This window comes from Oryctolagus cuniculus, chromosome 6 (genome assembly GCF_964237555.1).
Source record: "Oryctolagus cuniculus chromosome 6, mOryCun1.1, whole genome shotgun sequence".
Taxonomy (NCBI): Eukaryota; Metazoa; Chordata; class Mammalia; order Lagomorpha; family Leporidae; genus Oryctolagus; species Oryctolagus cuniculus.
The window spans coordinates 58,831,826-58,857,541 of NC_091437.1; the positions used below are offsets into that span (position 1 = coordinate 58,831,826).

A 25,716-nucleotide genomic window follows, 5' to 3' on the forward strand; every position below is an offset into this window, starting at 1 on the left:
TTTCCATTTGGGATTTGTCGCGTCCACAAGAGCCTCACCGGACAGGGTCTCCAGCAGGGCTGGCGGGTGGGCAGGAGCCGTGTCCACGCGGGAGCGGCGGGTTCCGCGGGGCGGCTCCCCCTGGGCCACGCGCCGCTGCGTTCCAGTTCCGAGGCCGAACGCTGCATTGTGTCTCGGGCGGCCGGCGGCTTGGGCTCCATGAAGACCAAGATGAAACTGAGGCAAGGCTCGTTCCTGTGGTACCTGTACCTGGACAAGATCTACTGCTTGCTGTCCGTGCGGAACGTGAAAACCTTGGTGGAGTACTTCCACCTTCTCGACGCGCACCACAACAACACCCTGAACGGTCAGTGCCCGCTCGCGGACCCTGCACCATTTCCTGGGCCTTAAGCGCCAGGCAGAACCGGAAGCCGCGCGGTCAGCACCTGTGTCTTCCGGGGGACGCACACGGAGCCAAGTTGCCGAGGGAGGCGTGAGGGAGTGGCGGGGCCGCAACTGGCGCCTGGGGCTTCACGCTGCAGCCCCCGGGGCGATCTGGAGGCCAGCTCCTGACCATCACCCTCTGCAGGTCTCCCTTTCCTCATCAGAGGTGAGGTTCAAGCAGCCGGCTCTATCTCACTGCTGGGGGAAAGATGATAAGAGAGCCGCTGCTGCGTGGCAAAGGCTTAGCATAGGTCCTGCCACAAGCTAAGGACGAAGTACTACTGTTATGATGATTTTAATTCTCATTCTTGGTGCTGAGCCTCAGCCGTTAACCCTTGAGACCCCTCAGGAAGACTTTAATCTTTTTTTTTAAAGACTTATTTTGGGGCTGGCACTGTGGCACAGCGGGTTAAGCCTGGATCACATATGGGCATCAGTTCGAGTCCCAGATGCTCCACCTCCCATCGAGCTCCCTGCTAATGCACCTGGGAAAGCAGAAGACAGCCCAAGTGCCTGGACCACCATCACGTAGAAAACCTGGAAGAAGCTCTTGGATCTTGGCTTTTGCCCAGCCCAGCACAGTCTACTGTGGCCATTTGGGGAATGAACCAGAAGATAGGTCATTTCTCTCTCTCTCCACCCCTCTATGTAATTATGGCTTATATAGGCAGAATGACAAAAGAGAGAGAGAAAAATATCTGCCATCTGCCAGTCACTCCCCAAATGGTTACAACAGCCAGGGCTGGGCCAGGCCAAAGCCAGGATCCTGGAACTCTATCTGGGTTCCCCATGAGGGTGCAGGATCCCAAGCAGTTGGGCTACCTTCTGTTGCTTTCCCAGGCACATTAGCAGGGAGCTGGATGGGAAGTGGAGCAGCCACAAGTCAAAGCAACACTCTGATATGGAATGCCAGGGTCCCCAGTGGCAGCTTAACCTGCTGTGCCAAATGCCCTCCCCAAGATCTGACTTCTGATTTGTCAGGAGAGGAAGGACTCGAGTGACCTGCCTGAACTCTCCTAATTCTTGATTTTTGTGAGTGACTAAAAAATGTTGAAGATCTCAGCACTGTCACTCAGTCCATGAACGAATAAAAGTCCAATTAAAACACTCGCACTTGGGCATACATACTTGGGTATAAATAAGGCATCCTTTCTCTCATTCATTTTGACTTGAGATAAACGTCACTTGTGAATACAGTGCTCCTTCCATCATGAATTTTAAGAATTCAATCTTTAAAAGCAAAAAGAGTAGACACCTTTTTCTCATAAATTCATGCCTTCATTTTTCTTTTTTTAAAATAATGTACTTGAAAGGCAGAGTGATAGAGAGGAAGAGACAGAGATGGATAGAGAGAGAGAGAGATCCTTCATCCACTGGTTCACTCCCCAAATGGATGCAAAGGCCAGGGCTAGGCTGAAGCTGGGAGTGCGGAACTCCATCCGGGTCTCCCACGTGGGTAAAAGAGGCCCCAAGCACTTGAGCCACCAGCTGCTGCTTTCCCCGGCACATTAGCAGAGAGTTGGATGGGAAGCAGAAGAGCCAACACTTGAACTGGCACTGTGCCAATTTGGGATGCCAGTGACACAAGTGGTGGTTTAGGGTGCTACACCTCAACACCGGCCCCCGTTTTTCTCTTTCCATATATATTTACATGCAAGGCTACCAAATCTTCACAATAAGCCTGCCCTAGGCAGCTTCCAGGCACTTAGCTGTAAAATAAGTAAGTGGGGATGGAAGCCCTGGGCTTCTGACTCCTTTCCTCTCTCTCTCTCTTTCTTTGCCACAGCAGAGAGCTGGCCTGGAAGAGGGGCAACCGGGACAGAATCCGGCGCCCCGACCGGGACTAGAACCCGGTGTGCCGGCGCCGCTAGGCGGAGGATTAGCCTAGTGAGCCGCGGCGCCGGCCTTGTCTGTCTTTTAAGATGTAGTTACTTGTAAGGCAGAGTGACACTCCCTAAATGGGCCAGGCCAAAGCTAGAAAACCAGAGCTCCATAACAGGGAGCTGGATGGGAAGTGGAGTAGCTGGGACTCAAACTGGTGTTCCAGTATGCGATGTGAGCACCCCAATCAGCGGCTTAACCTACTGCACCACAAGGCTTGCACCTGGCTCCACACTTAGGTCTCACAGGGCTGTTTGCTGAGACTGGCATCCCTAGTAACAAACTCAATCCCTGATGAGGCAATACCCAAGAGGTGTGCTCGTGCCCGCGTTCATGTCTGCTCACCAAGGAACTGCAGAGTGACCTCAGACAGTCAGGGCACAGCCTCAACAGTTTGCATTTCAGGGTGGGAGTGACTTAAGGCCTTGGAGACTTGAGTGGGCCAGTGCAGGGGGTTCAAAACACAATTTCATAGCTACTGAGTTCCATGTGAAAGCATTCTGCAAGCAGCAACTACATGGCCATCGCTGGGTACATATTTAGCATGCTGTTCCTGGGGGATATTGACAAATGACATCAAGAGGCCATCGGAAGCCTCCAAAGTATGACACTATGACCACAGCTTCCTGTGTTCTTAGCAAGGACTCCAACTTGCATAGATATGATTTACATATTCAGTGAGGCGGGGGATAGTTTCTTTAATCAATGGGCAAGGGGAAGTCACGTGTAGACAAAGAATTCCTTGGTAGCCTTTGCGATCTGTGTATTCAACTGTGGGAAGTCACAGTTGTACCCCTGTGCAGGTGTCCCGCCATGTTTGTTTCTCTTGTCATATACCCACTGAGAGGTGAGTAGTGAGCACCAGGGCGGGCAAATCCTTCTCTGCTCTTTTTCAGCAGTTAGTTGTTCTCTGAACATTTATGATCAAACATGTACTAGTGCATGCACAGGAGACAGGGCTCCCTGGTAGAAAGAGCAGGCCTGGCAGTCAGACCCTCACTTGAATCCCAGCTCTGCCCTTGCATGGCCATCTTTGAGGTCCTTGGCTACCCACAGTGTGGTCCATGGACCGGAAGTGACCCATTGCCTAGCAACTTGTAGAAATGTGGGCTTGCTGCCCATACCTCACTTCCTGAGTTCAGAACCTGTAGCTCTGCAAGAGCCCCAAGCGGTTGGTCTGCCCGTCAGAGACGTGCTGATCAGACTAACTGATATCTAAAGGTGATGACAGAAGCGCTCTGATACCACGTCCCCTGTAGGGTTGTCACAGTTCAGTGAGATGTGGCATTTAAGGTACCTAACATACAAGGTGGTGGGGAAGTTTTGCTTCCTTCCCACCATGCTTGGGAAATATGGAAACTTTAAAAAAAATGTTTTTGAAGGCTTTTGTTTAATATATATAAATTTCCTAGGTACAGCTTTTTGCAATATAGTAGTTCTTCCCCCCCATACCTGCCCTCCCATAAAAATTTTTAACGCTTTTATTTTCATTTTATATGAAGTTGGGAGGTGTGGTTGGGGAGAATTGAGAGAGATTCACCACATACCTACTACAGCTAGGGTTGTGCCCGGTTGAAACCAGGAGCCTGGAACTCAAATCTGGGTCTCATATGTGGGTGGCAGGGAACTAAGTATCTGAGGTATTGCCTGCTGCCTCCCAGTGTACCCATTAGCAGGGAGTTGGATCAGTCGTGGAAGAGCCAGGACTCAAACTGGGTGTTCTGATATGGGATATGGGCATCCCAAGCAGTGTAACTGCTTTGCCTAATGCCTGTCCCCTGAGACTTTTATAGAAAAGGAATAGATGTCTCACTTCCCACTTTAATATTAGTTATCCAGCATCTCTCTGCTTTTCAAATAAAATGAAAATAAATAAAAATTATCTCAAGGGAAAGACCGGGTAAAATGTCAGCATTTGCAAATAGTTTCCCAGTGAGAACTAAGCTCTCTCTTCCATACACAAGCAGCACTTTGTGCCTGTTTTATGTGATGCTATTTCAAGAAGTTCATGGAAAATGGAATAGGTTTATTTTGATGCAAAAAAAAAAAAAATTGAAATCTGGGGTGGACATTTGGCACAGTAGCTTAAGTCACCACTTGGGCTGCCTGTGTCCTATATTGGAGTGCCTGGCCCCAGTCCAGGCTCCTCTGCTTCTGATCCAGCTCCCTGCTGATGCACACCCTGTGAGGCAGCAAATGATGGCTTGAGAGCATGGGTCCCTGCCACCCACACTGGAGACCTGGATGGAGTTTCAGGCTCCTGGCTTTGTCCTGGACCAGCCCTGGGTTTTGCAGGCATTTGGGGAGTAAACTAGTGGACAGATGAAAGATCTTGCTGTATTTCTCTACCTTTCAAAGATACCATAAAAATAAATAAAAATTTAAAAAGCTAAAATCCATGCTCTGTTTTTTTTTTAATATTTATTTATTTATTTATTTGAAAGTCAGAGTTACACAGAGAAAGGAGAGGCAGAGACAGAGAGAGAGGTCTTCCATCTGATGGTTCACTCCCCAACTGGCCGCAACAGCTGGAGCTGTGCCAATCCGAAGCCAGGAGTCAGGAGCTTCTTCCAGGTCTCCCACAAGGGTGCAGAGGCACAAGGACCTGGGCCATCCTCCACTGCTTTCCCAGGCCATAGCAGAGAGCTGGATCGGAAGTGGAGCAGCCAGGTCTCGAACCAGTGCCCATATAGGATGCTGGCACTTCAGGCCAGGGCGTTAACCCACTGCGCCACAGCGCTGGCCCATGTTCTTTCTTTCTTTCTTTCTTTTTTTTTTTTTTTTTTCCCATAATACACATTTTCCATGACTTTTGGAAGGCTCCTGGTATGTCATCACCTTGCCTTTGGAGGTGATGTGTGCACATTTGTCTGCTCCACTTGAGTGTGTGAGCTGGGGTAGAAACCATCGCCATTTCCACACTCCTGGGCACTGTGGTTTCCCACAAGGGACATTAAAGGCCCGAGGAACCGTGGAAGGTCGTAGTGGAACCAGACACCGAATCAGATCATTGTTCTTCCCAGGCCAACAGACTTCCCCCATTACTGCTCTTTTGGCTCCCAGCTGTCTAGCCTCTTGGGGCATCTAGAGTTATCTGTGTCCCCGCCTTCACAGATGTATTGTTCTACCACTTCCTCAAACACGTGACCAACTTGAGAGGGACACAGATCAAGATCGTGTTTGACATGCTGGACTGGAATGCAGTGGGCGAGATTGGCTTTGACCAGTTCTACGTGTTGGTCTGCATCCTGCTGTCACACCAGGCAAGTCACAGGTCAGGGATCCGGGACAGGCCAGACAGACCTTGTCGGCTGCTAGCACCATGCTCAAAGTGGCACGGAATCAGGAGCGTGTCAGATTGCTCTGCCTTTCACTAAAAGCAAGAGGAAAGAAAAAATAGTGCGGGGGGTGAGGGGGAGCATGACGGACTAACTGTGGTTCTTGGATGCTGTGTGTGGATGGACTGTGTGGGGTCATCATTTTATCAGCAGTGCCGCAACATTTCACCAGGGCACCAGCGAATGTAACAAAGTGCATGTTAGTGAGAGGGTCCTGAGGAGTATCCGAATCTAGATGGGACAAGTTTAGAAAGCGGCACCACAACTCTGCCCTGATGTGTTTCTCTCGCAAACAGAACCATCTGGAAGAACAGTTTATGTACCGCCACTCCCGGCCTGTTTTTGATCTGCTTGATCTGGACGGCGAGCTCAGAATTGCTGCCAGCAACTTCCACACGTATAGATTTCTCTTCAATATTAAGAAACAGGAACTCAAAGAGCTCTTTCATGATTTTGACATCACAGGGGACCGTGTAAGTGCAAATGTCCTGCCAGGAGAGAGGGAAAATCCCCCCTCAAATGAGCGAACTGCATGGTTCTAGGACCAGGCCAAAAAACCAGAGGGGATGGACAGGCCCGTGAAGAGGAGAGTCAGTGCTACACTGGGTAACATGCATACAGATCACAGACATTTAGAGAAGGAGATATAATAACGTGGCAGTAATGGGTGCTGGGGAAGGGTGTATCGATTTAATTTAAGGACCAAAGGAAGGGATTCTGTGATGGGAACGTGTGAGCAAAATCCTAAGAGGAAGCTATGGTGAAGACGGTGCCTTCTGCTAAGAGGAGGCAGCGGGGAGCTAAGGTGAAAAGCTATGGCTTGCGGCGGGCAGCACCTTAGAGGCTGGCCTGGAGTGTCCAGACCTGACCAAGGAGACCAAAGTGACCCATGTTCCTCTCCATTCCCGAGTACTAGCCTACAATCAGATTGTAACTGTGCCCAAACTACTGAGTCCCTTTAAATTTCTGAGTTTTTAAATAATAAATGATTCCAATCCAGATGTTATGTGAAACAGAGTATCCAGTCCTACCTGAAATAATTTTTTCTTGTTTTCCTCCCCAACAAAAGCGTCTTAATTACAAGGAATTTAAGCTATATACTATCTTCTCCATTGACAAGTCCCAGGAAAGGCAGAAGGCAGAGAAAGAGAAAGAGAATGAAAAACAGAAGGAGAGAGAGAAGGAGAAAGGGAAAGAGAAGTGGAAATCTCTGCTCTTAAAGAGAATGTCACGTGTGAGCCCAGAGAGCCACCTGGAAAAAATGAGAATTGAAATATAGAACATGACTAATTAAAACAGTTACTATGTTTGCAAATAAACTTAAAGCATTAAAGTATCTTTACCTTGTTTTGTACATGAAGGGCCCATCCGGGTCTCCCACATGGGTGCAGGGGTCCAAGCACATGGGTCATCCTCCTCTGCTGCTTTCCAGGTGGGAGCTGGATCAGAAGTGGAGCAGTCAGGACTCGAACCTGCGCTCACACCGGATGCTGGTGTCGCAGGCGGTGGTCTAAACCACAGCGCCGTAATGCCAGCCCCTGGAACCACTTTTTCTGGGACACGTCCCAATTTGACTGCTGTGTTTCAGAGCAACTCTGCTCTTTAGGTCATGGTGTAGCCCAATAATGGCCAACACTCAGTGGGGCCAGGCAGTCGAAAGGTGACATTTCCCTCACATCTGTCGCCGACAGTCCAGTACTCTCAGAATCCTTTCTAGTCTCAGCCCACCAGCATGCTTGAGGCTTCAAACTGGGCTGTGCTGCCCCCATCCCCGGGGGAAACCGACTTTTCAGGACAGAGAGGCTGTTTTCTTCCTGCTCTGTAGGTGCAGGGACAGCTAGACCTAATCTATAGGGTAAAATCACCATTCCATGCCCTTGCCTGTGTATAATCACTTACTGCCTTGCATCATCTGGAAACGTTCTTTGGCATGGCATTCGTGCATTCCCCCTCCCTGTCCCATTAATGACGACGATGACTGCCATATACTAGGGGCCAGATACACAGATGCGTGACTGTTGATCCTGTGAATTAAGTGATGGGATCTTAATTCAAATTCAAGGTCAATTGTTTGCCTGGGATCTGAGTCACACACTTCCATTCTAGCAGATGCTGTTTAAGCTGGGAATTCATTGACTCAGAAATCCCTTATGCAGAATGTTAATTATAAGGAACATAGCAGATTGTCATTCATGAGTCTGCAATAATACAAATCACATTACTTATTATGCATACCTCTATTTACTAATAGACATGGGACTTGAATAACATGCTTTTGAGCATGACTAATGTGTTTAGCAGCCAAAACTCCTCTTTCCCCACAATGGTCCCACATAAACTTGATTGGACCAGCAAAACCAAACCCAACTCTAGTCCCTTGTCCTCCAATCTGTTTTCTGCATGGGGCTGCACTAATGTATCTATCTCATGGAAGTGTTGTGAGGGTGAAAAAGAGGCAGAGCATTTGAAGACTTTGGAATTACTCTCCAAGAACAAACTGATCCTCTGCCAAACAAATACGAACATGATGCTATGCCTCCCCAGAGCACTGACAGGCGAGCACCACGTGGCCAGAGAGGGTAGCCGGAGACGGCCTGCAGTCCAAGGCACCTCATCCCCATGCTTGTCCTGCTCTCAGCTGCCACCTCTTGTGTGGCAGCCTGGATGGCTTTTGCCACCAGACAGCCTTGGGCTCCAGGTGTGGTTCTGCTGAAGAAGCCACAGTGAAGTGAATGCTTCTCTCTTGGGTGCCAGGGGCAAGGGGCGTCCTGAGCTGTAGAAAGGGTAACGATGGCATGTCCTTACAGACATGGCTGCAGAAGCGATGAAAATGCGATTCACAATGGGGGCAGGGAGAAAGGAAGGCAATGATAGGCATGGCAGGCACTAGTCTGGCTAAACAAATCTTGAAGAGCACTGAGTAAAGTTTCAGGAATGAGAATTTTCCTCTCCTCTCTAGAAATCATTAAAGTAGGTGACCACATAAGGTATCATGAACCAACTATCAAATTTTAGAAGCCCTTCCTTCTCTTTTTAAACGATTTATTTCAGAGGCAGAGTGACACACACACGAATTGCACACACACAGAGATCTTTCATCTGCTGGTTCACTCTCCAAATGGCTGCAACAGCTGGGGCTAGGTTGAGATGAGGCCACAAGTCAGGAACTCCATCCAGACCTCTCACATGGGTGGCAGGAGCCATGTGCTTGGGCCATCCTCTGCTGCTTTCTCAAGCACATTAGTAGGAAGCTGGATAGGAAGCGGAGCAGCCAGGACTCTAACTGCTGCTCTGATACGGGATGCCAGCATCCTGGCATCCTGTTGTGCCACAATGCTGGCCCCAGAAAATCCCTTTTAAGAGCAACTTTATGGGCACATGTTGGGGTGCAGATTAACCTACTGCTTTGGATCCCCGCATCCCATCCAAGGGTGCTTGGGATTGAGTCCTGCCTCTGCTTCTGCCCAGGGCAAAGAAAATGATAACACATGAGAGAAAAGCATTTCCTCAATATCAAAAGGGTATTTACAAATCAAGAGGATGGAGAGCAAAATGTCATAGGCATATAGGAAAACACAACAAGAACATTAACAGAAATACAAATGTTTTTAAAATACACGTTAAGGGGGCCGGCGCTACGACATAGTGGGTGGGGCGCTGCCTGCAGTGGTGCCATCCCACGTGTGAGTCCCGGCTGCTCCACTTCTGATCCTGCTCTCTGCTGTGGCCTGGGAAAGCAGCGGAGGATGGCCCAATTTCTTGGGCCCCTGCACCCCTGTGGGAGACCTGGAAGAAGCTCCTGGCTCCTGGGTTCGGATTGGTGCAGCTCCAGCCGTTCAGGCCAATTGGGGAGTGAACCAGCAGATGGAGGACCTCTCTCTCTGTCTCTCCGTGTATCTCTTTCAAATAAATGGATAAATCTTTAAAAAAAAAATAAAATACACATTAAAATGCTAAACTTTACTGCTAAGAAAAACACAAAACCACAGGACACAGTTTTCACTTACCAGACTGCCAGAGATCAATAGCCGGTCAGGGGTCAGGGGTCAAATGCTTGGCCTAGCAGTTAGGACACCTGTTAATATGGCCACATGCCATACAGGAGTGCCTGGGCTCAGTGCCCTCCTCAGACTCCTGACTCCAGCTTCCTGCTCTTGCAGACCCCGGGAGGCACAGATGATGGCTCAAGGCATAGGGTTCCCGCTGCCCAAGTGGGAAACCTGGATCAAGTTCCAGGCTCCAGGCATCAGGCCTACTTGTTATGGGCATTTGAGCAGTAAACCAGTAGATAGGAGCTATCTGTCTCTCAAAGAAAAAAAAAATAGTTGGTCAAGGATGAGGAAGTAAGAAGTCATCCTAAAATCTCCTTGGAGGGCGAGCCATACCTGCCTCCAGAATGCACGCCATGGAGGAACACATTCTAACAGACGCAGGCATACAGGGGCATTTGTCTAAGAGGAAATTCACTGTGCACAGCTCACAGTAGCAAGACTAGCACAGCCACGCAGACCACAGCAGAATCTGAAACGACTGTGCTATGCACAGACAGGGGAATCCTACTGCAACCAGGAAGAGGAATGAGGCAGGTCTACACCTACATGTGTGGAATCATCTGGAAGATTCATCATTTTAGTTAAAAAGCAGAAGTGCCGACTGGTGTGTTTATGGGTAATTCATACTCTGTAACAGAAGTTCTCAGAGTGCTTCCCAGATCAGCAGGAGTCTTTGGGAAATGCAGACTATTGGAGCCCACCCAGAGTTTTGGATGATAGCACCATTCTTACCAGAAAAGCTGACAACCTATTTTAGACTGAGATTTCAATGCAGGAGATGAAGTGTTACCTGTCAATGACCATGTGTGGTTTGGCACAGCACAGCCTACATGTGATGATAATGATCTTGTTATTTATTGAGTTGAGGTTTTAAAAAGGAGGAGAGTGTTCACACTTCTCACTAGAATGAAGCAGATCTCCTATATATATATATATATATATGGGAGATATACATATACATGTATATATATATATATGTATATATATGTGCAATAAAGATATTAAGACAAAAACCCAGAATAAAGGCAAAGACAAAGAGAAAAATTGAACTTTTTTTTTACAAAAAAAAAAGCACAAAAATCCTACATACTAAAATTATACACATCAAGTATTGGTCCAATCTTGTATCAATCTATTTACAATTAAACAGCACCATGGTTTTCTCACCTGGGTTAGAGAAACATGCCCAGAGAATATGTTCCTTTGAAATAAAATAAACTCTTAACGAGAGTTCAAATCCTCAACAAACAAGACAGACCTCTTGCCAGTCACAGATTATTATGGCATCACCACATTTCCTGAAGTTTAAACACCTTTTGTTCTTTCCCAGTTGACAGACTCTGGAGAGCTGCTGCTGTGCAATGTGACACCCAAGTGAACACAACTGTTTTGCTGACAGGGACAATCTGTCAAAATACCCTCACACATCCATCTTGAAATACAAAAATTCTCCTTTGGAATTAATGTGGCTTTTTTTCTCTTGAACTGAGATTCAATTATCAGCAAACCTAAAATAGATAGAGCCACCATCTTTAAATGATTGAATAAAAAATTGCAAAGTAGTTAAAGCTCTCAGAAACACGTTAAGTTACAATTACAGATACATTTAATCAGGCCACAGGAAATTTAACTCCATCTTAAACAGTACATTTAAACTAACCAGAAGTTTCATTTTGTCATTAGAATTAATAATGGAGCCTCACATCCAAATAGGTGTGGAGGTTTAATATTTCCCAGAGAAGAGCCCGAGTGCCTTCCTGCCTCCTCCTCCCCATCTCAGGGACTCTAGGTCACACTGGTCACGGAAGCCCCCTTCTCACTTATGGGGTGAATCTTTAAAAGCTTCCTTATGAAACCTAATCCTTGGCGGCTCTGCTGCAGCCACAGTGTAGAACAAGGTTATCGCAGCAGATCTCAGAGGCCCTGAATCTAACTGGCAGATGGGGATTAATTTGCCTTTTTGCAATGAATAAGGAGAGAGGAAAAATTGTCGCCGACCGTGACGAGAGGTAATGCTAAGTCAGAGCACTAAGGTTTAAAGCAACATCTCAGCATTTCATCTTGCTCTTGATGTCTAAGTAATGCCAGTAACCCTTCATGTTTGTAAACTGAGGGTTGAAATTTCTCTGAAAGATGGAAGATAGGCATATTTCTCCCAGGAATGGGTTTTCCCTATACCCTTCCTACAAAGTGGGAGAAGATATAATGAATGACATTATTATCCTTAGTTGAAATAGTTGTAATTGATTCCTGTGTTCCCTGGCCCAGGACCTACACATTTGGGGTCATAGTTAGCTATGAAAAGTTTCAAGCAGAGTACATAGATCAATGAAGGTATTATACAGTGGTGACCTTCCAAGCCTGGATATGAAAACAGCCTTATTATTATTATTACATAAACATTTCAAAATACCTATGCAACAAGAGGACAAGAGACTATTCAACTGAGTATCAGCTGATGACCTGACTGCACTGACTAAATTATTGCCTAGAGTTCCAGAAGGGTGCCTGCCACCAATGTGCTGGAAGGCACCAAAATGTAGTGTAAATGTAAATAAGGAGTTCAACACATGTGTGTGGGGACAGCAACACAGAGACACAATCTGCCAGTCTGTACTCCTCTATGACTACACATGACATGAGCTAAGAATAACAAACCAGAAGAGAATAGAAGCAAACCTCCAATACAGGTCTTTTCCATTTCCATTAAGAAAAAAAAAAAGGGCTTATGTTTTATAACTGTTACTGATGGCATCTGGAAATCATATAATTTGATTTATGTATTTCTGGAAACTTTGTACTCAAAAGGTGCTTGGTGCTGTTCTTCATGTATGCAATGTTCCCTTTACAGTCCAAATCATTTAAATACAGCAATTACATAGTCGGTGAGTGTTTTAAAATAAACGGTTATCTATATCTTAACTGCCTCTCAAGTTAGAAATTGTAATTACAGGAGTCTCAAGGCTGGCTCTTTGTGTTCTTATTATTTTTGTTGGTCTCCATCACAGATGGAATTTTTCACTGGTAATTCCTCAGAACTAAATCCATTCACAGGGAATTCGGAGCAGTGAAAATAAATTTCACGCCATAGAGTAGGAAGTGACAAGGAGTGCGGGGTCTGGGAACCATTCAGTTCTCCACGGGGGTTGGGTTTTGCAGAGGCTGGCTCACTATAACCTGCACGACATAGTCCTTGGGAATCTTCAGCTCTTCCAGCTTCATCTTGTCGGTGAGAGGTCTGCCAGAGAAGAACCAGCGCTGACTAGTCGGCTCCACCCCCTCGGCCGCGTGTAACCGTCTCTTCATGTGGAACACTGTGTCTGTGCTACGGACCACCAGTTTGAGGTCTTTGCCTGTGGAAAGGCGCAAGCGGAGCTGAGATTCATATCCAGAATTGGGTGGTGGCTCGGGAATATCCAGAGTCTCTATGTCGCTCTTTTCCTCGATCATGTTGACTGGAGGTGCCAGGCAATAGACGGGAAGCTGGTATCTGTTCCCCAGCTCATCATAGCACTCTGTTAGTGCACCTTCAGAAAGAGAAGATGTAAGAGTTGAGGCTCAGTGAGTGTATTTCTGTTTCCACTTTGCAAAGTGCCTAAGCTTCTCCCACTAGCATGCTACTATAGTGAAAAATAAAATGCTAATCACTGCCAGCCTATCATCAAGGAGCAGCAACAGGTCCCATGCCCAATATGTGAATGTTTACCTGATTTTTTTTTTTTTTTTTTGACAGGCAGAGTGGACAGTGAGAGAGACAGAGGGAAAGGTCTTCCTTTGCCGTTGGTTCACCCTCCAATGGCCGCCGCGGCTGGTGCGCTGCGGCCGGCACACTGCGCTGATCCAAAGCCAGGAGCCAGGTGCTTCTCCTGGTCTCCCATGGGGTGCAGGGCCCAAGCACTTCACTGCCTTCCTGGGCCACAGCAGAGAGCTGGCCTGGAAGAGGGGCGACCAGGACAGAATCCAGTGCCCCGACCGGGACTAGAACCTGGGGTGCCAGCGCCACAGGCGGAGGATTAGCCTATTGAGCCGCGGCGCTGGCCTGATTTTTTTTTTAAAGATTCATTTATTTATTTGAAAGTCAGTTACAGGGCTGGGGGAGGGGAGAGACACCTTTCCTCTACTGGTTCACTTCCCAGATGGTCACAATGACCAGTGCTAGGCCAGGCCGAAGCCAAGAGCCAGGAGGTTCTTCTACGTCTCCCACAAGGGTAGCAGGGTCCCAAACACCTGGGCCATCTTCCACTGCTTTTCCCAGGTCATTAACAGGGAGCTGGACCAGAAGTGGAGCAGCTGGAACACAAATTGGCATCTATATGACACAGCGTTGCAGGAGGTGACTTTACTTGCTATGCCATGATGCCAGCCCCATGTTTTTCTAGTTTTATATTAACCAGGACCCTAGCTTCTTACTCCTACCTCTTCTAAGTCAAGTCATATCTAATTCACAATTTTATTAAAAGGAAAATGAGAACACAAAATTCAAATGTGCTATTAGAGGTTAGAAAAAATCAAGGGGAAATTTAAATGACAATGGGTCACCTTTTTAAGAAATCAATCAGCTACCTTAAATAAAGGGTCCCTAATCCCAACTCACTAGGACACAAGTGGCTCCACAGTAGTTCTCTTACTGCCTACTTGCTTTTAAGATTTATTTATTTATTTATTTGAAAGACAGAGTTACAGAGAGAAAGAAGGGGAGACAGAGAGAGAGATCTTCCATCCACTGGTTCACTCCCCAAATGGCCACAACAGCCAGGACTGGCCAAGTCTTCCAGGTTTTCCAATGAATGGCAGGGGCCCAGGGACTTGGGCCATCTTCTACTGCTTTCCTAGGCACATTAGCAGGGAGCTGGATGGGAAGTGGAGCAGCTGGGACTTTAATCAGTGCCCATATGGGATACCGGCACAGCAGGCTGTGGCTTAACCCTCTGTGCCACAGGGCCGGCCCCTACCTGGATGTTTTAAATTGAAGCACTGAAGTCTAAAGAGACCACGAACTAGAGCTGACAGCTGTGGCAGCTGCTGCAGACTCACTGCTTATATATGAACCTCATTAGCACAATGAACACAGAAATGACAGGTGGTTTATTTAACCCCAATTAGTTAATCTAAGAAGCTATGGATTAAAAGGAAGAACAAAAGAGGTGTGAGGTTTATAATGAGCTAGCCCAGGTGAGGGAATAAAAGCACTTATGGTTTTAAAACAATTATTAATGGCTCATTTCTTTATACAGCACCAACTGCTTTATAATTACCAGGACTTCCTTGGGAAAGCTTGAAAGCCTAACAGTGAATGTGTTAAGGTTGTGTGTAACACAATCCTTCCTCAAATCCAAATATTGTCACTTGATTATAACCTGTATGAAACACAGCTACCTTGTTCAGAATTCTCATACACAGGGCAAGGATATAGGAGGTGGGGCTCTGAGACAAGGGCATCAGGGACAGATGAGCTCAGGAACTGATGTGTGTGGCCATAGTCAGTGGGCTGAAGAGATGAGGCAGCCAAAATGAGACTGGAAATGGGTCACCAACCCACCATGTGCCTGCTCTGGTCTGCCTTCTATGTTATATAAGATGGGCTATGGCAACACAGCTCAGTCAGCAGGTAGAACACATATGAATCCCCCTTCTCTGATCAGCTTGTGAACTGCTCATCAACGCTGCCGTGACACTGTGGAAATGGATCTACTTCGAGCCCAGCCGTGATCGGCGGCGGTTCTTTATGCTAGCAACTAGCACATTATAGTACCAACGCATTTATAAACATGGGTACAGGCAGCTGTTCCAGCTTCATTGTTTTTCTACTTCATATAGCCCATTCCTCGGACAAAGAAGCTGGTTGCCAATGCAGTGGCCGGGCCATGAGAAACAAGAAATGGGAAGTGGAGAATTCACTGCAGAGTCATCATGTCTAGGAGGAGAATGCTTTCAGTGAGGCTGGGGGTCAGTACTGAGACCTGTAGGTACAATGGAACATTTAAAGAATTGTTCTTCTATACACAGTTATCCTGAGAGGCACCACAGCAAATCACACCTCTGAAATCAGGAGACCAAGAAGGCATTTCCAACTTCCTCACTAACTAGCTGTATAACCGTGAGCAACATTCTTTAACTTAAAATACATTTTTCAATCAGCAGAATGAGGCAGAGTAAAGTGACCTATAAAGTGCTTCCCAGGCTCACACAAACTTCAGGCAGAGGGATGTCTTGACTGAAAAATCAGCCTGTATTTTTAGCCTTCTTGGAAACTAGGTAGGACTAGAGATGCCATGCAGCTTTTTGTTCAGTGTTGAAACAGTAGTGCACGCCAACCTCAAAGCAAAGGTACTATCCAATAGGCACACTGGCTCTTAATGGATGTGAATACTTACTTCTCCATCACAACGGAAACAAGCCAAGTCTTTCCCTTTCTGTTTTTTGGCCCAGAATGTCAGGGTTTAGTTTCAAAATCTCAAACAGATGAGGGAGAAAAACAACCACATCCCATGTCAGAATGTCCAAGATTGAGTCCTGGCTCCTATGCTTCTGAACCAGCTTTGTACAACTTATGTATTTTTAAGATTATTTATTGGGGCCGGCTCTGCGGTGCAGCGGGTTAAAGCCCTGGCCTGAGGCACTGGCTCTAGTCCCAGCTGCTCCTCTTCCGATCCAACTCTCTGCTATGGCCTGGGAAAGCAATAGAAGATGACCCAAGTCCTTGGGCCCCTGTACCCACATGGGAGACCCAGAAGAAGCTCCTGGCTCCTGGCTTCGGATCGGCGCAGCTTTAGCCATTGCAGCCATCTGGGGAATGAACCAACCAATGGAAGACCTCTCTTTCTCTCTCTCTCCCTTTCTCTGTAACTGTCTTCCAAATAAATAAAATAAATCTTTTTTTAAAAAAAAGCTTATTTATTTATTTGAAAGAAAGAGCTACAGAAAGAGAGGGAGAGACAGACACACACACATACAAGTTTCCATCTATTGGTTCACTCCCCCAAATGGCCACAGTGGCCAGGGTTAGGCCAGGCCAAACCCAGGAGCCTGGAACTCCATTCAGGTCTTTCACATGGGTGGCAGGGGCCCATGTACTTGGGCCACCCTCTACTACTTTCCCAGGCACATTAGCAGGGAGCTGAATCAGAAATTGAGCAGCTGGGACTTGAAACAGTGCCAACATCACAGGCAGCAGCTTAATCTGCTGTACCACAATACTGGCCCCTAGAGAAGACTCAGTGGTATGATGCTGCCATATGTACATCCACAATACCTAAGAGGAGAGCTGAAAATGGGGCAACAGACGGAGAAGCTTGCTTAAGAAACCCAAAAGGAACTGCTCTAAAAGTTGACGATGGTGTGGATGACCATCTGGCACAGTGGTTAAGATGTACCTTAGGTTGCCTGCACCCCATATTGGAGCACTTCAGTTCAAGTCCAGTTTGCTCATGCACACTCTCTCTCAAATACATTAAAATACATAAATAAAAGTGGGTAATGCAAGGATCTTCTGCTTTTCCAGAATCACTTTTAGTCATGTTTGCACTTGCAGTTTATGAAAGGCTTTCGTCGAGGCCCTCTGCCCCTGTGAGTGCAGTTCCAGCAGCAACCCTTCCCAGTCCCCAGGAAAGGGCCTGCCTCTGGCCCAGGGGCGAACCTGCTCACTGAGGGTGGAAGGATGGTCTTACATTCTCCTTTCTACAAATCCATCATGGGTCTCAGCTGAGCAGAGACAGATGGCCACCAGGGTGAGCGACTGCCAAGGCTCCTCTTGCCCAGGCCAGGAAGCCCTGGCAGATCCCTGTGGGAGGCAGGAAGCTGCCAAGCCTCCACCTTCTGTTCGGACCCCACACATAATTTTCTGAAGTTTTTAGTTCTCTCATGATGGTCTATTTTCAACTATCTTCTATGGACATTTTTGTTTAGGCTTCAAAATACCTCAATGGACATTTTAAAGATAAAAGTAAATAAAAATAGCTATAGTAAATGTTATTAAGTCTAACACCTTTTATGCTTTTCTCAAGTAGTCTTTTAGGCTAAAAAGAAAGGGGTGTTTTTAAGCATTTAAAGGCTTCACTGCTTATCCTTTAATGCTTTCATTCCTCTAAGATTGGAATTCAGTACTATAACTTTTACCACTTGAGAGACTTGCATAGGGTACACAAGTCTGTCTGCAAAAATTAAAAATCAAGGTTTGTATAAGGATATGAAATGTTATCCTGATTACAGTGCCAGTTTCACAGGCACAGACAAATTGTTTAAATATGTGCTGTTTATAGTACTTCAATATACCTCCATAAAGATGAAAAAAAAATATTTAGATGGTACTGGCATCCTGATATGGAAAAATCACACTCCCAAAAGGAATTCAGGAGGCCAGTGGCTTAGAATTCCAAGACTTTTCTAACACTGGGGTCTCTTCAAAAGCCTATAGGAAAGGATGCTCCCCCCACCCATTTTTCTGAAAGGTAGAGAGATGAGAGTGAGGGGTGGGGCAGAGAGCAGACATCCTCCATCTGCTGCTTCACTCCCCAAATGTTTACAACAGCCAGGGCTGGGTTAGGTTGAAGGTAGGAGCTTGGAACTCAACCTGAATCTCCCATGTGGGTGGCAGAGACCTAACAACTTGAGCCATCACCTGCTGCCTCCTGCTGTGTATATTGGCAGGAAGCTGCAATTAGAAGTGAACTCCAGCCTGCTCTGGAATGGGTATCTTCACTCCTGACTTCTCTTTTCTTCTACTTTTCAATAATCATGACCTCTGATGGCAAAGAAAGGCGTCAACATTTAAGTGAAATGGATAACACTGAAGTGACTGAATTAATGTAAAGAAACGCAACAGCAGGGTTCAGGCAGTTCTACTTGAAGCTGCTGGAGGAAAAAAGACTGGGAGAGGCAGTGAGGTCTGATACACAGTGACTGGAATTGATCATGCCTAAAGGGAATTTAGACCCTGATTTCAGACATGCTAACTTCCTCAAGCATTACAATATCTACCTCACAAGGATGCTGCAAAGACTTAAAAAAAAAAAAAGCTGCCAGGGCCAATGCTGTGGCATAGCGGGGTAAAGCTGCTGCCTGCAGTGCTGGCATCCCATGTGGGCACCCAGTTCAAGATCTGGCTACCCCTCTTCTGATCCAGTTCTCTGCTATAGCCTGGGAAAGCAGTAGAAGATGTTCCAAATGCTTGGGCTCCTGTACCTGGGTGGGAGACCTGGAAGAAGCTCCTAGCTACTGGCTTCAGATTAGCCAAGCTCCAGCCATTGCAGCCATTTGGGGAGTGAACCAGCAGATGGAAGATCTCTATCTGTCTCTACCTCTCTGTAACTCTGCCTTTCAAATAAATAAATATTTAAAAAAATAAAAACAAGCTGCCTAGTAAGTATAATAAATTCGTAGAAAATGCCTGGTGTCTGAGTCCTCACCACCATCACCCAGGGTACACACCAGCAGGAAGCTGGAATCAGAAGCAGAACTGTGACTCAACCCAGGCACTCAGTTGTGTGATGGGGCAGTGTCCTAACCTCTGTGGCAAACTCTAGCCCCTCACGGAAGCTTTACATCTCAGAATCAGACACAGGGAGAAATCACCAAAGACAGTGTCACAAAGGATAGTTTAATAAGGTTTGATTCCACTGCTTCATAGCTCACGGCCGGGGGGGGGGGGGTAGGTAGTGGTGGTGGTGGGGATCTCTACAAACGCAATCTAGTCCCAGTTGGGGCGTCGGATTCTGTCCCAGTTGCCCCTCTTCCAGGCCAGCTCTCTGTTGTGGTCGGGGAGTGCAGTGGAGGATGGCCCAAGTGCTTGGGCCCTGCACCCCATGGGAGACCAGGAAAAGTACCTGGCTCCTGCCATCGGATTGGCACAGTGTGCCGGCCTCAGTGCGCCGGCCACTGCAGCCATTGGAGGGTGAACCAATGGCAAAGGAAGACCTTTCTCTCTGTCTCTCTCTCTCTCACTGTCCACTCTGCCTGTAAAAAAAAAAAAAAAAAAAAAAAAAAAAGAGGCAGGTGTTGTGGTGCAGCACGTTAAGCTGCTGCTTGGGATGCCAGCATCCACTTCCCCTATCAGAAAACCCAGTTGCAGTCCCAGCTATTTTTCCAATCCAGCTCCCAGTAATGAACCTGAGAAACAATGGATAATAAACCAAGTACCTGGGTTCCTGCCATCCATGTGGGAGACATGGATAGAGTTCCTGGCTCCTAGCTTTTCTGGGTACTTGGGGAGTAAACCAGCAGTTAGAAGATGGATTTCTCTCTTTTCCTCCCTCTCTCCCTTTCAAAGAAATGAAAAAAGGGGGAGGGGGGAGGGAATAAAAAATATCCTTCAACTAGACAAGGGTAGTCTTTCAGGACTGTAAGGATGCAACAAAATTACAGGTTCTCTCATACAGACACTGCTGATATATCAAGCTTATATCTGGTAGTTGGGATTTAGGAAAAGGTTTAGATATTTTGTCCCAACAACTCAGCCATCCAGGATGCATCTTTTAGGAGAGTTAAGTCTATCATCTCTTCTAACAAGCATAGGTAAAAAGTGGCTTAGGGGCCGGCGCTATGGTACAGGAGGTTAAGACATCACCTGTAACAACAGCATCCTATGTGAGCACTGGGTAGTGTCCCAGCTGCTCCTTTTCTGATCCAGCTCACTAATGCACCTGGGAGAACAGCAGAAGATGGCCCAAGTACTCGGGTCCTGCCACCCACATGGGAGACCTGGATGAAGTTCCTGACTTCTGGCTTTGGCTTGACCCAGCCCTGGTTGTTGTGGCCATCTGGGGAATGAAGCAGCTGATCGAGGATCTCTCTCTCTCTCTGTAACTCTGCCTTTCAAATACATAAATCAATATATTTTTAAAAGATTTTAATTATTTGAAAGGCAGAGTTACAGAGAGAGGTAGAGCCAGAGAGAGGGGTTGGCGCTGTGGCATAGTGGGTGAAGCCGCCACCTGCAGTACCAGCCATCCCATATGGCCACAGGTTCAAGTTCCAGCTGTTCCACTTCCGATCTAGCTCTCTGCTATGGCCTGGGAGAGCAGTAGAAGATGGCCCAAGTCCTTGGGCCCCTGTACCACGTGGGAAAAAAAAGTAGCAGTCGGTACATCATGCTCCCTGGGGCCATGTTAGAAACCCTGTTTCCTGCCCTGCTCCCCCGGAATGGCACAGAGAGGAGGTCTTCCTCACAGACAAGCCTGCTGACTGAGGACAGCCTCCCACCTCAGCTGTTTCCAGACTTTATCCTTCTAACTAAAGAAAAAGGAGGACAGCAGCAGAGGAGTGGATAAACCTACGTTTCATAACTCTCAGCCATTTTTGCCTCTTTGAGGTCAGAGGGGGAAAGATGTAACATGTATGGTTGACCAGTGGTCAGAAGTAAATTCGATCAAGGCACTCGCGACAATATTAATACCACAAATCACGGAGCTCTGAAGGAGGAAAGCTTACATGTCAGCTTGATTCCTTCATGCCTCTGCAGAAAAAAATTTCGTAAGCCTTGAGAGCGAGCTCATTCCATATTCTCAATTTCCAAGCATAATTCTCCCCCAATCTATTGTTTGATGGGGCAGTTTACACAGGTAAGGAAAAATGAGGGACATGAGTTTCTAGAAATTGAGCTGCATCCCGTTAGATGTGCATGGCCCTACCTTACATGAAACAGAGCTACTCTGCCTCCATGAACTTTTAAAGAAGGGCACAATTTCTAGAACACAACCAGATACTGTTATAGATAACTACACAAGTACAAAGACATTACAACATACATGCAGAATATATAAACACGCTGGAAAATGTAAGATACAGGTATGACAAAGAGAAGGATGAAAAAAGCTATTTATAAGGAAGGTCTTTTACCTTATATAAAGATAACATTTGAAGGCAATAATTAGAGAATGGAAAAAAGCAAATGGAATAAAATGATGTCAACCATCTCCTAATCCCCAGGCCCGTAGGAAGTAAAGAATCCAGGGACCATATCAGGTAAAACTACTACCTGCAATGACCGGCATCCCATGAGCACAGGTTCTTATCATGGCTGCTCCACTTCCAACCCACCTCACTGTTAATGGCCTGGGAAAAAGCACCAGAAAATGGTCAAACATTTATGCCCTTGCCACAACAGTGGGAGACCTGGATGAAGCCCTGGCTTTGGCCTGGCCCAGCCCTGGCCATTGTGGTGAGCTGGGGGAGTGAACCAATAGATGGAAGATGCCTGTCTCTCTCTATAAATAACTCTGACTTTCAAATACAAAAATAACCTCAAAAAAAAAAAAAAAAAAAAAAAAGAATCCAGTGACCATTCCTGAAAATTAAAGCTAGGGAGTAATACTGAAATGGCATTCTACCATAAATTCTTCAAATGTAGGAGGGATAATTTTTACACATGTGCAGAAAAAATCTTCAGTGAGTGCTTGATAAATGTTAGTAACATACAGGGCTGACCTTGATCCAGCAGATAAAGCTGTCACTTGCAATGCCAGCATCCAATATGAAAGTGCCAGTTTGAGAGTCCTGGCTTCTCCATTTCAGATCCAGCTCCCTGCTAATGCACCTGAGAAAGCACTGGATGATAGCCCAGGTACTTGGGGCTCCTGCCACACATGGAATAGACCTGGATGGAGTTTCAGTCTACTGGCTTTAGCCTGGCCCAGCCCCAACAGTTGGGGCCTTTTAGGGGAGTGAACCACCGAATGGAAGACCTCTCTCTCTCTGCTTTTTAGTAAATATATTAAAAAAAAATTTTTTTTTTGACAGGCAGAGTGGACAGTGAGAGAGAGAGAGAGAGAGAAAGGTCTTCCTTTTTTCCGTTGGTTTACCCTGCAATGGCCGCCTGCGGCAGCGCGTTGCAACCGGTGCACCATGCTGCAACTGGGGCACCGCGCTGATCCAAAGCCAGGAGCCAGGTGCTGCTCCTGGTCTCCCATGGGGTGCAGGGCCCAAGCACTTGGGCCATCCTCCACTGCACTCCCGGGCCACAGCAGAGAGCTGGACTGGAAGAGGAGCAACTGGGACAGAATCCGGTGCCCCGACTGGGGCTAGAACCCGGGGTGCTGGCGCCACTAGGCGGAGGGTTAGCCTATTGAGCTGCGGCGCTGGCTAGTAAATATAGTTTTTTAAAATTTTATTTATTTTTTTGAGAGGCAGAGTCACAGACCGGGGAGAGGGAGGGTGGGAGGGGGAAAGAGAGGGGGAGAGAGAGGGGGAGAGAGAGGGGTGGGGGGAGAGAGAGAGAGAGAGAGAGAGAGGGAGAGAATCTTTCATCTGCTGGTTCACTCCCCAAACAGTTGCAACGGCTGGAATGGGGCCAATCCAAAGCCAGGAGCCAGAAGCTTCTGGGTCTCCAACACGGCTGCAGGAAGTCCTTGGGCCATCTTCTACTGTTTTCCCAGGCCATAGCAGAGAGTTGGATCACAAGAGGAACAGCTGGGACATGAACCGGCGCACATATGGGATGCCGGCACCACAGGCGGAAGCTCAGCCTACTACACCACAGTGCCGGCCCCCTCAAATAAATATTTTTCAAAAATGTTAGTAACATAAGCCTGTGCTAATAAACTTTGATAATAAAGAACAGACAAGCTATTAAAAAAAAAAGAACATTTCTTGGAACCATAATTAGAAAATTAATAGAGATTTGGAAAGTTGGCAAGCATGGTAAGTGAAATATCTTTTATTTGACAGAGTCAGAGGACATAAAGCAGATGATTAAATAATGAAAAACACTGTTCTTCTAAGAATGTAGAAAAATAAAGGGACAGTTTAGGGAAAACAGCAACAAAACTATAAAACTATAATAATGAATAGAAAACACCACAAAGGAACTTGTGTGGTTATCCATCAGAGAGGATGAAAGACAAAACCCAGAAATATATTAACTTGGAAAACTGCAGAGGAAAATAGATCTACTAATGCAGAAATAAAAAGCATAAAAAACATAAATAAAATCAATGTAGTTTGAAACTTTTTTTAATGTTTCTATCTTGAAGACCAAACAAGAATCATTACGTGCACAGGCCCAGCATCTATGCATCCTGGCAACTTTCAGAGCTTGCAGCTGTCCCTGGAGTCATATTCTCAAGCAAAGGAGAGAGGTTTCTAATAACACGGCCATGCATGTAGAAAACTTTCCTTAATAACATATTGTGGGGGCAGGCATTTGGCTAAGCCATTAAGGTGCTGGTTAAGAGACCTGCCTCCCATCATCAGGGGAGTGTCTAGGTTCAGTAACTGTACCTGGCTTCTGACTCCAGCTTTCTGTTAACACAAACCCTGGGAGGCACAGTGATGCCTCAAGTACTGTATGGGGAGAGCTGTATAACAGATAAGCATGCTAAGTTCCTTTGTGTTGCTGGCGGCAGTCACATACATGGGAGACCTGGTTTAAATTCTCAGCTCCTGGCTTCTGGCTGTTATGTACTAGCAGATGGGAGCTCTGTTAGTCTGTCTCTCAAATAAATAAAAATTTAAAAATCAGATGGAGTCTCAGACTTCTGGCTTCAGCCTTGCTCATACCTGGCATCTGGGCACAGTAAACCAGTAGCTGAAAGAGCTAAAGGGTGTGCTCTCTCTCATCCTACCTTTCAAGTCAATTAAAATAGATGTTAAAAAAAAAAAAAAGAAACACAAAGTAAAATCTGTCTTCAGCTGAAAGATATACACAAAGAAAACAAAAAGGAATGCTATTCTTGCTGCATTAAAAAGAACAGTTATAATAATGCATGGGAAACAATACCAAACATTTCTTCTCGTTTGGTTTCTTGTGATTAGAGACAAGCTGATTATGCCCCCTTTGTCCGTGAGGAACACCAGACCTACCATGCGGTAATGTTATGTTTGCACCGTCAATGATTGCTTGTGCCAGTTCATGATCATTGCTCTCAAAGGCATGCGCGGCCGCCTTCAAGGCATCCCAAATCTCTTTGCGGCCTTCAAAAGCTGGTGCGGTATCCCAAAATTCATCCCTCTTGCTGCGCAGCTGTCCATCCGTCATAGGATAATCGCTTTTCCATTTTGGTTTCTCCTTTTTCAAAGGCTGGTTACGACCTAAGGCAACTGTAAAAAGAAATAAAAGGCTGACATCAAACCAAAACTTTCTAAAAGATGTATCAGAAGTTATCTCATCTTTCTTATTTTGGTTTCTTTCATCAAAATTATAGCTAGAAGTCTGCCTGTTAATTTTTGTATTCTGAAACCCACAACCCTTGGGGCCTGTATTGTGGCTTAGTGGGTAAACTTACTACCTGCAATGCTGGCATCCCCTATGTGTACTGGTTCATGCTCTTCTTCCCAGGTAACTCCCTGCTAATGGCCTGGGAAAAGCAGAGGAAGATGGCCCAAATGTTTGGGCCCCTGCCACCCATGTGAGAGACCTGGAAAAAGCTCCTGGCCCAGCTTTCGCTGTTGCAGCCAACTGGGGAGTGAACCAGTGGATGGAAGACCGCTCTCTGACTTTCAAATAAACAAATAAATTAATAATAAAGAAAAAATCCCCTAACCCATTTTAGAGCTACAAGAGCAAATGGAGGTATTTACATAGCTCTCTGTAAAATGTCACGTGACAAATTAGTGGCTCTTCTCTATTTGGCATGTGTTCTCCAAAGGATGATTAAAATTACACTTGTAATAAACACACCACCTTGCTGAAAATGTTAATGGGGGGGGCCTATGCAAGGATGTGGGGGGGCAGGGAGTACAGGGGAAATCTCTGTACCTTCCTCTTAATACCTGCCTCTTAATTTGTTATGAAGCAGAAACTATTCTAAAAATTAAAATCTTTACAAAATAAAAGTTATGTGGTTTTTTTTTTTCAAACCACACGGAAGAACAGCAGTGTTTCATCACACCATAATAGTAGAATATGAGCAGAATATGAGAGCAAAATACACAGGGAAAATCAAATGGCAGTGGTAACCTGAATTTCAAGATCTTTGGATATAAAAAGCTAGGAAGCAGAAACTAAGAAAATCCAAGGAGCAAAAGGCTGATTCTCGGCGTCTCGGGAAAGAACAGCCACATCACCGCATTCATGAAGAAACTGACTAGAG

At 46.2% G+C, this 25,716-nt stretch overlaps 3 protein-coding genes across 4 annotated transcripts in view; 1 reads left to right on the top strand and 2 right to left on the bottom strand.

Moving 5' to 3' along the window:
• The window catches only part of STK10 (serine/threonine kinase 10), a 112,145-nt gene extending 111,930 nt beyond the window's left edge, over positions 1 to 215 (bottom strand). Inside the window, exon 1 of one of the 2 annotated variants that reach the window (XM_051843610.2) lies at positions 39 to 215. In XM_051843610.2, coding sequence (XP_051699570.2) covers positions 39 to 200 — 162 coding nt within the window. In that variant the 5' untranslated portion in view covers positions 201 to 215. The remainder of the gene's footprint in view (positions 1 to 38) is intronic. The other variant, XM_051843611.2, reaches the window with a different exon arrangement.
• EFCAB9 (EF-hand calcium binding domain 9) lies at positions 153 to 21,964 on the top strand. The gene is made up of 5 exons (XM_002710203.5): positions 153 to 346; positions 5,419 to 5,567; positions 5,939 to 6,115; positions 6,712 to 13,432; positions 19,685 to 21,964. Exons 1-4 carry the CDS (start codon positions 199 to 201, stop codon positions 6,919 to 6,921), a joined length of 684 nt encoding a protein of 227 aa, XP_002710249.2. The 5' UTR covers positions 153 to 198; the 3' UTR covers positions 6,922 to 13,432; positions 19,685 to 21,964.
• The window catches only part of UBTD2 (ubiquitin domain containing 2), a 72,889-nt gene continuing 57,906 nt past the window's right edge, over positions 10,734 to 25,716 (bottom strand). The window contains exons 2-3 of the mRNA XM_008255390.4: positions 24,488 to 24,724; positions 10,734 to 13,221 (exon numbers count right to left, since the gene is read on the bottom strand). Coding sequence (XP_008253612.1) covers positions 12,824 to 13,221; positions 24,488 to 24,724 — 635 coding nt within the window. The 3' untranslated portion in view covers positions 10,734 to 12,823. The remainder of the gene's footprint in view (positions 13,222 to 24,487; positions 24,725 to 25,716) is intronic.

What these genes read in the sequence shown, in the direction of transcription:
- EFCAB9 (XM_002710203.5), top strand. Translation starts at nt 199, where the DNA reads ATGAAGACCAAGATGAAACTGAGGCAAGGCTCGTTCCTGTGGTACCTG. An exon ending in CCACAACAACACCCTGAACG is followed by an intron (nt 347 to 5,418) that starts GTCAGTGCCCGC and finishes CCGCCTTCACAG; the next exon opens with ATGTATTGTTCTACCACTTC. An exon ending in TTGACATCACAGGGGACCGT is followed by an intron (nt 6,116 to 6,711) that starts GTAAGTGCAAAT and finishes CCCCAACAAAAG; the next exon opens with CGTCTTAATTACAAGGAATT.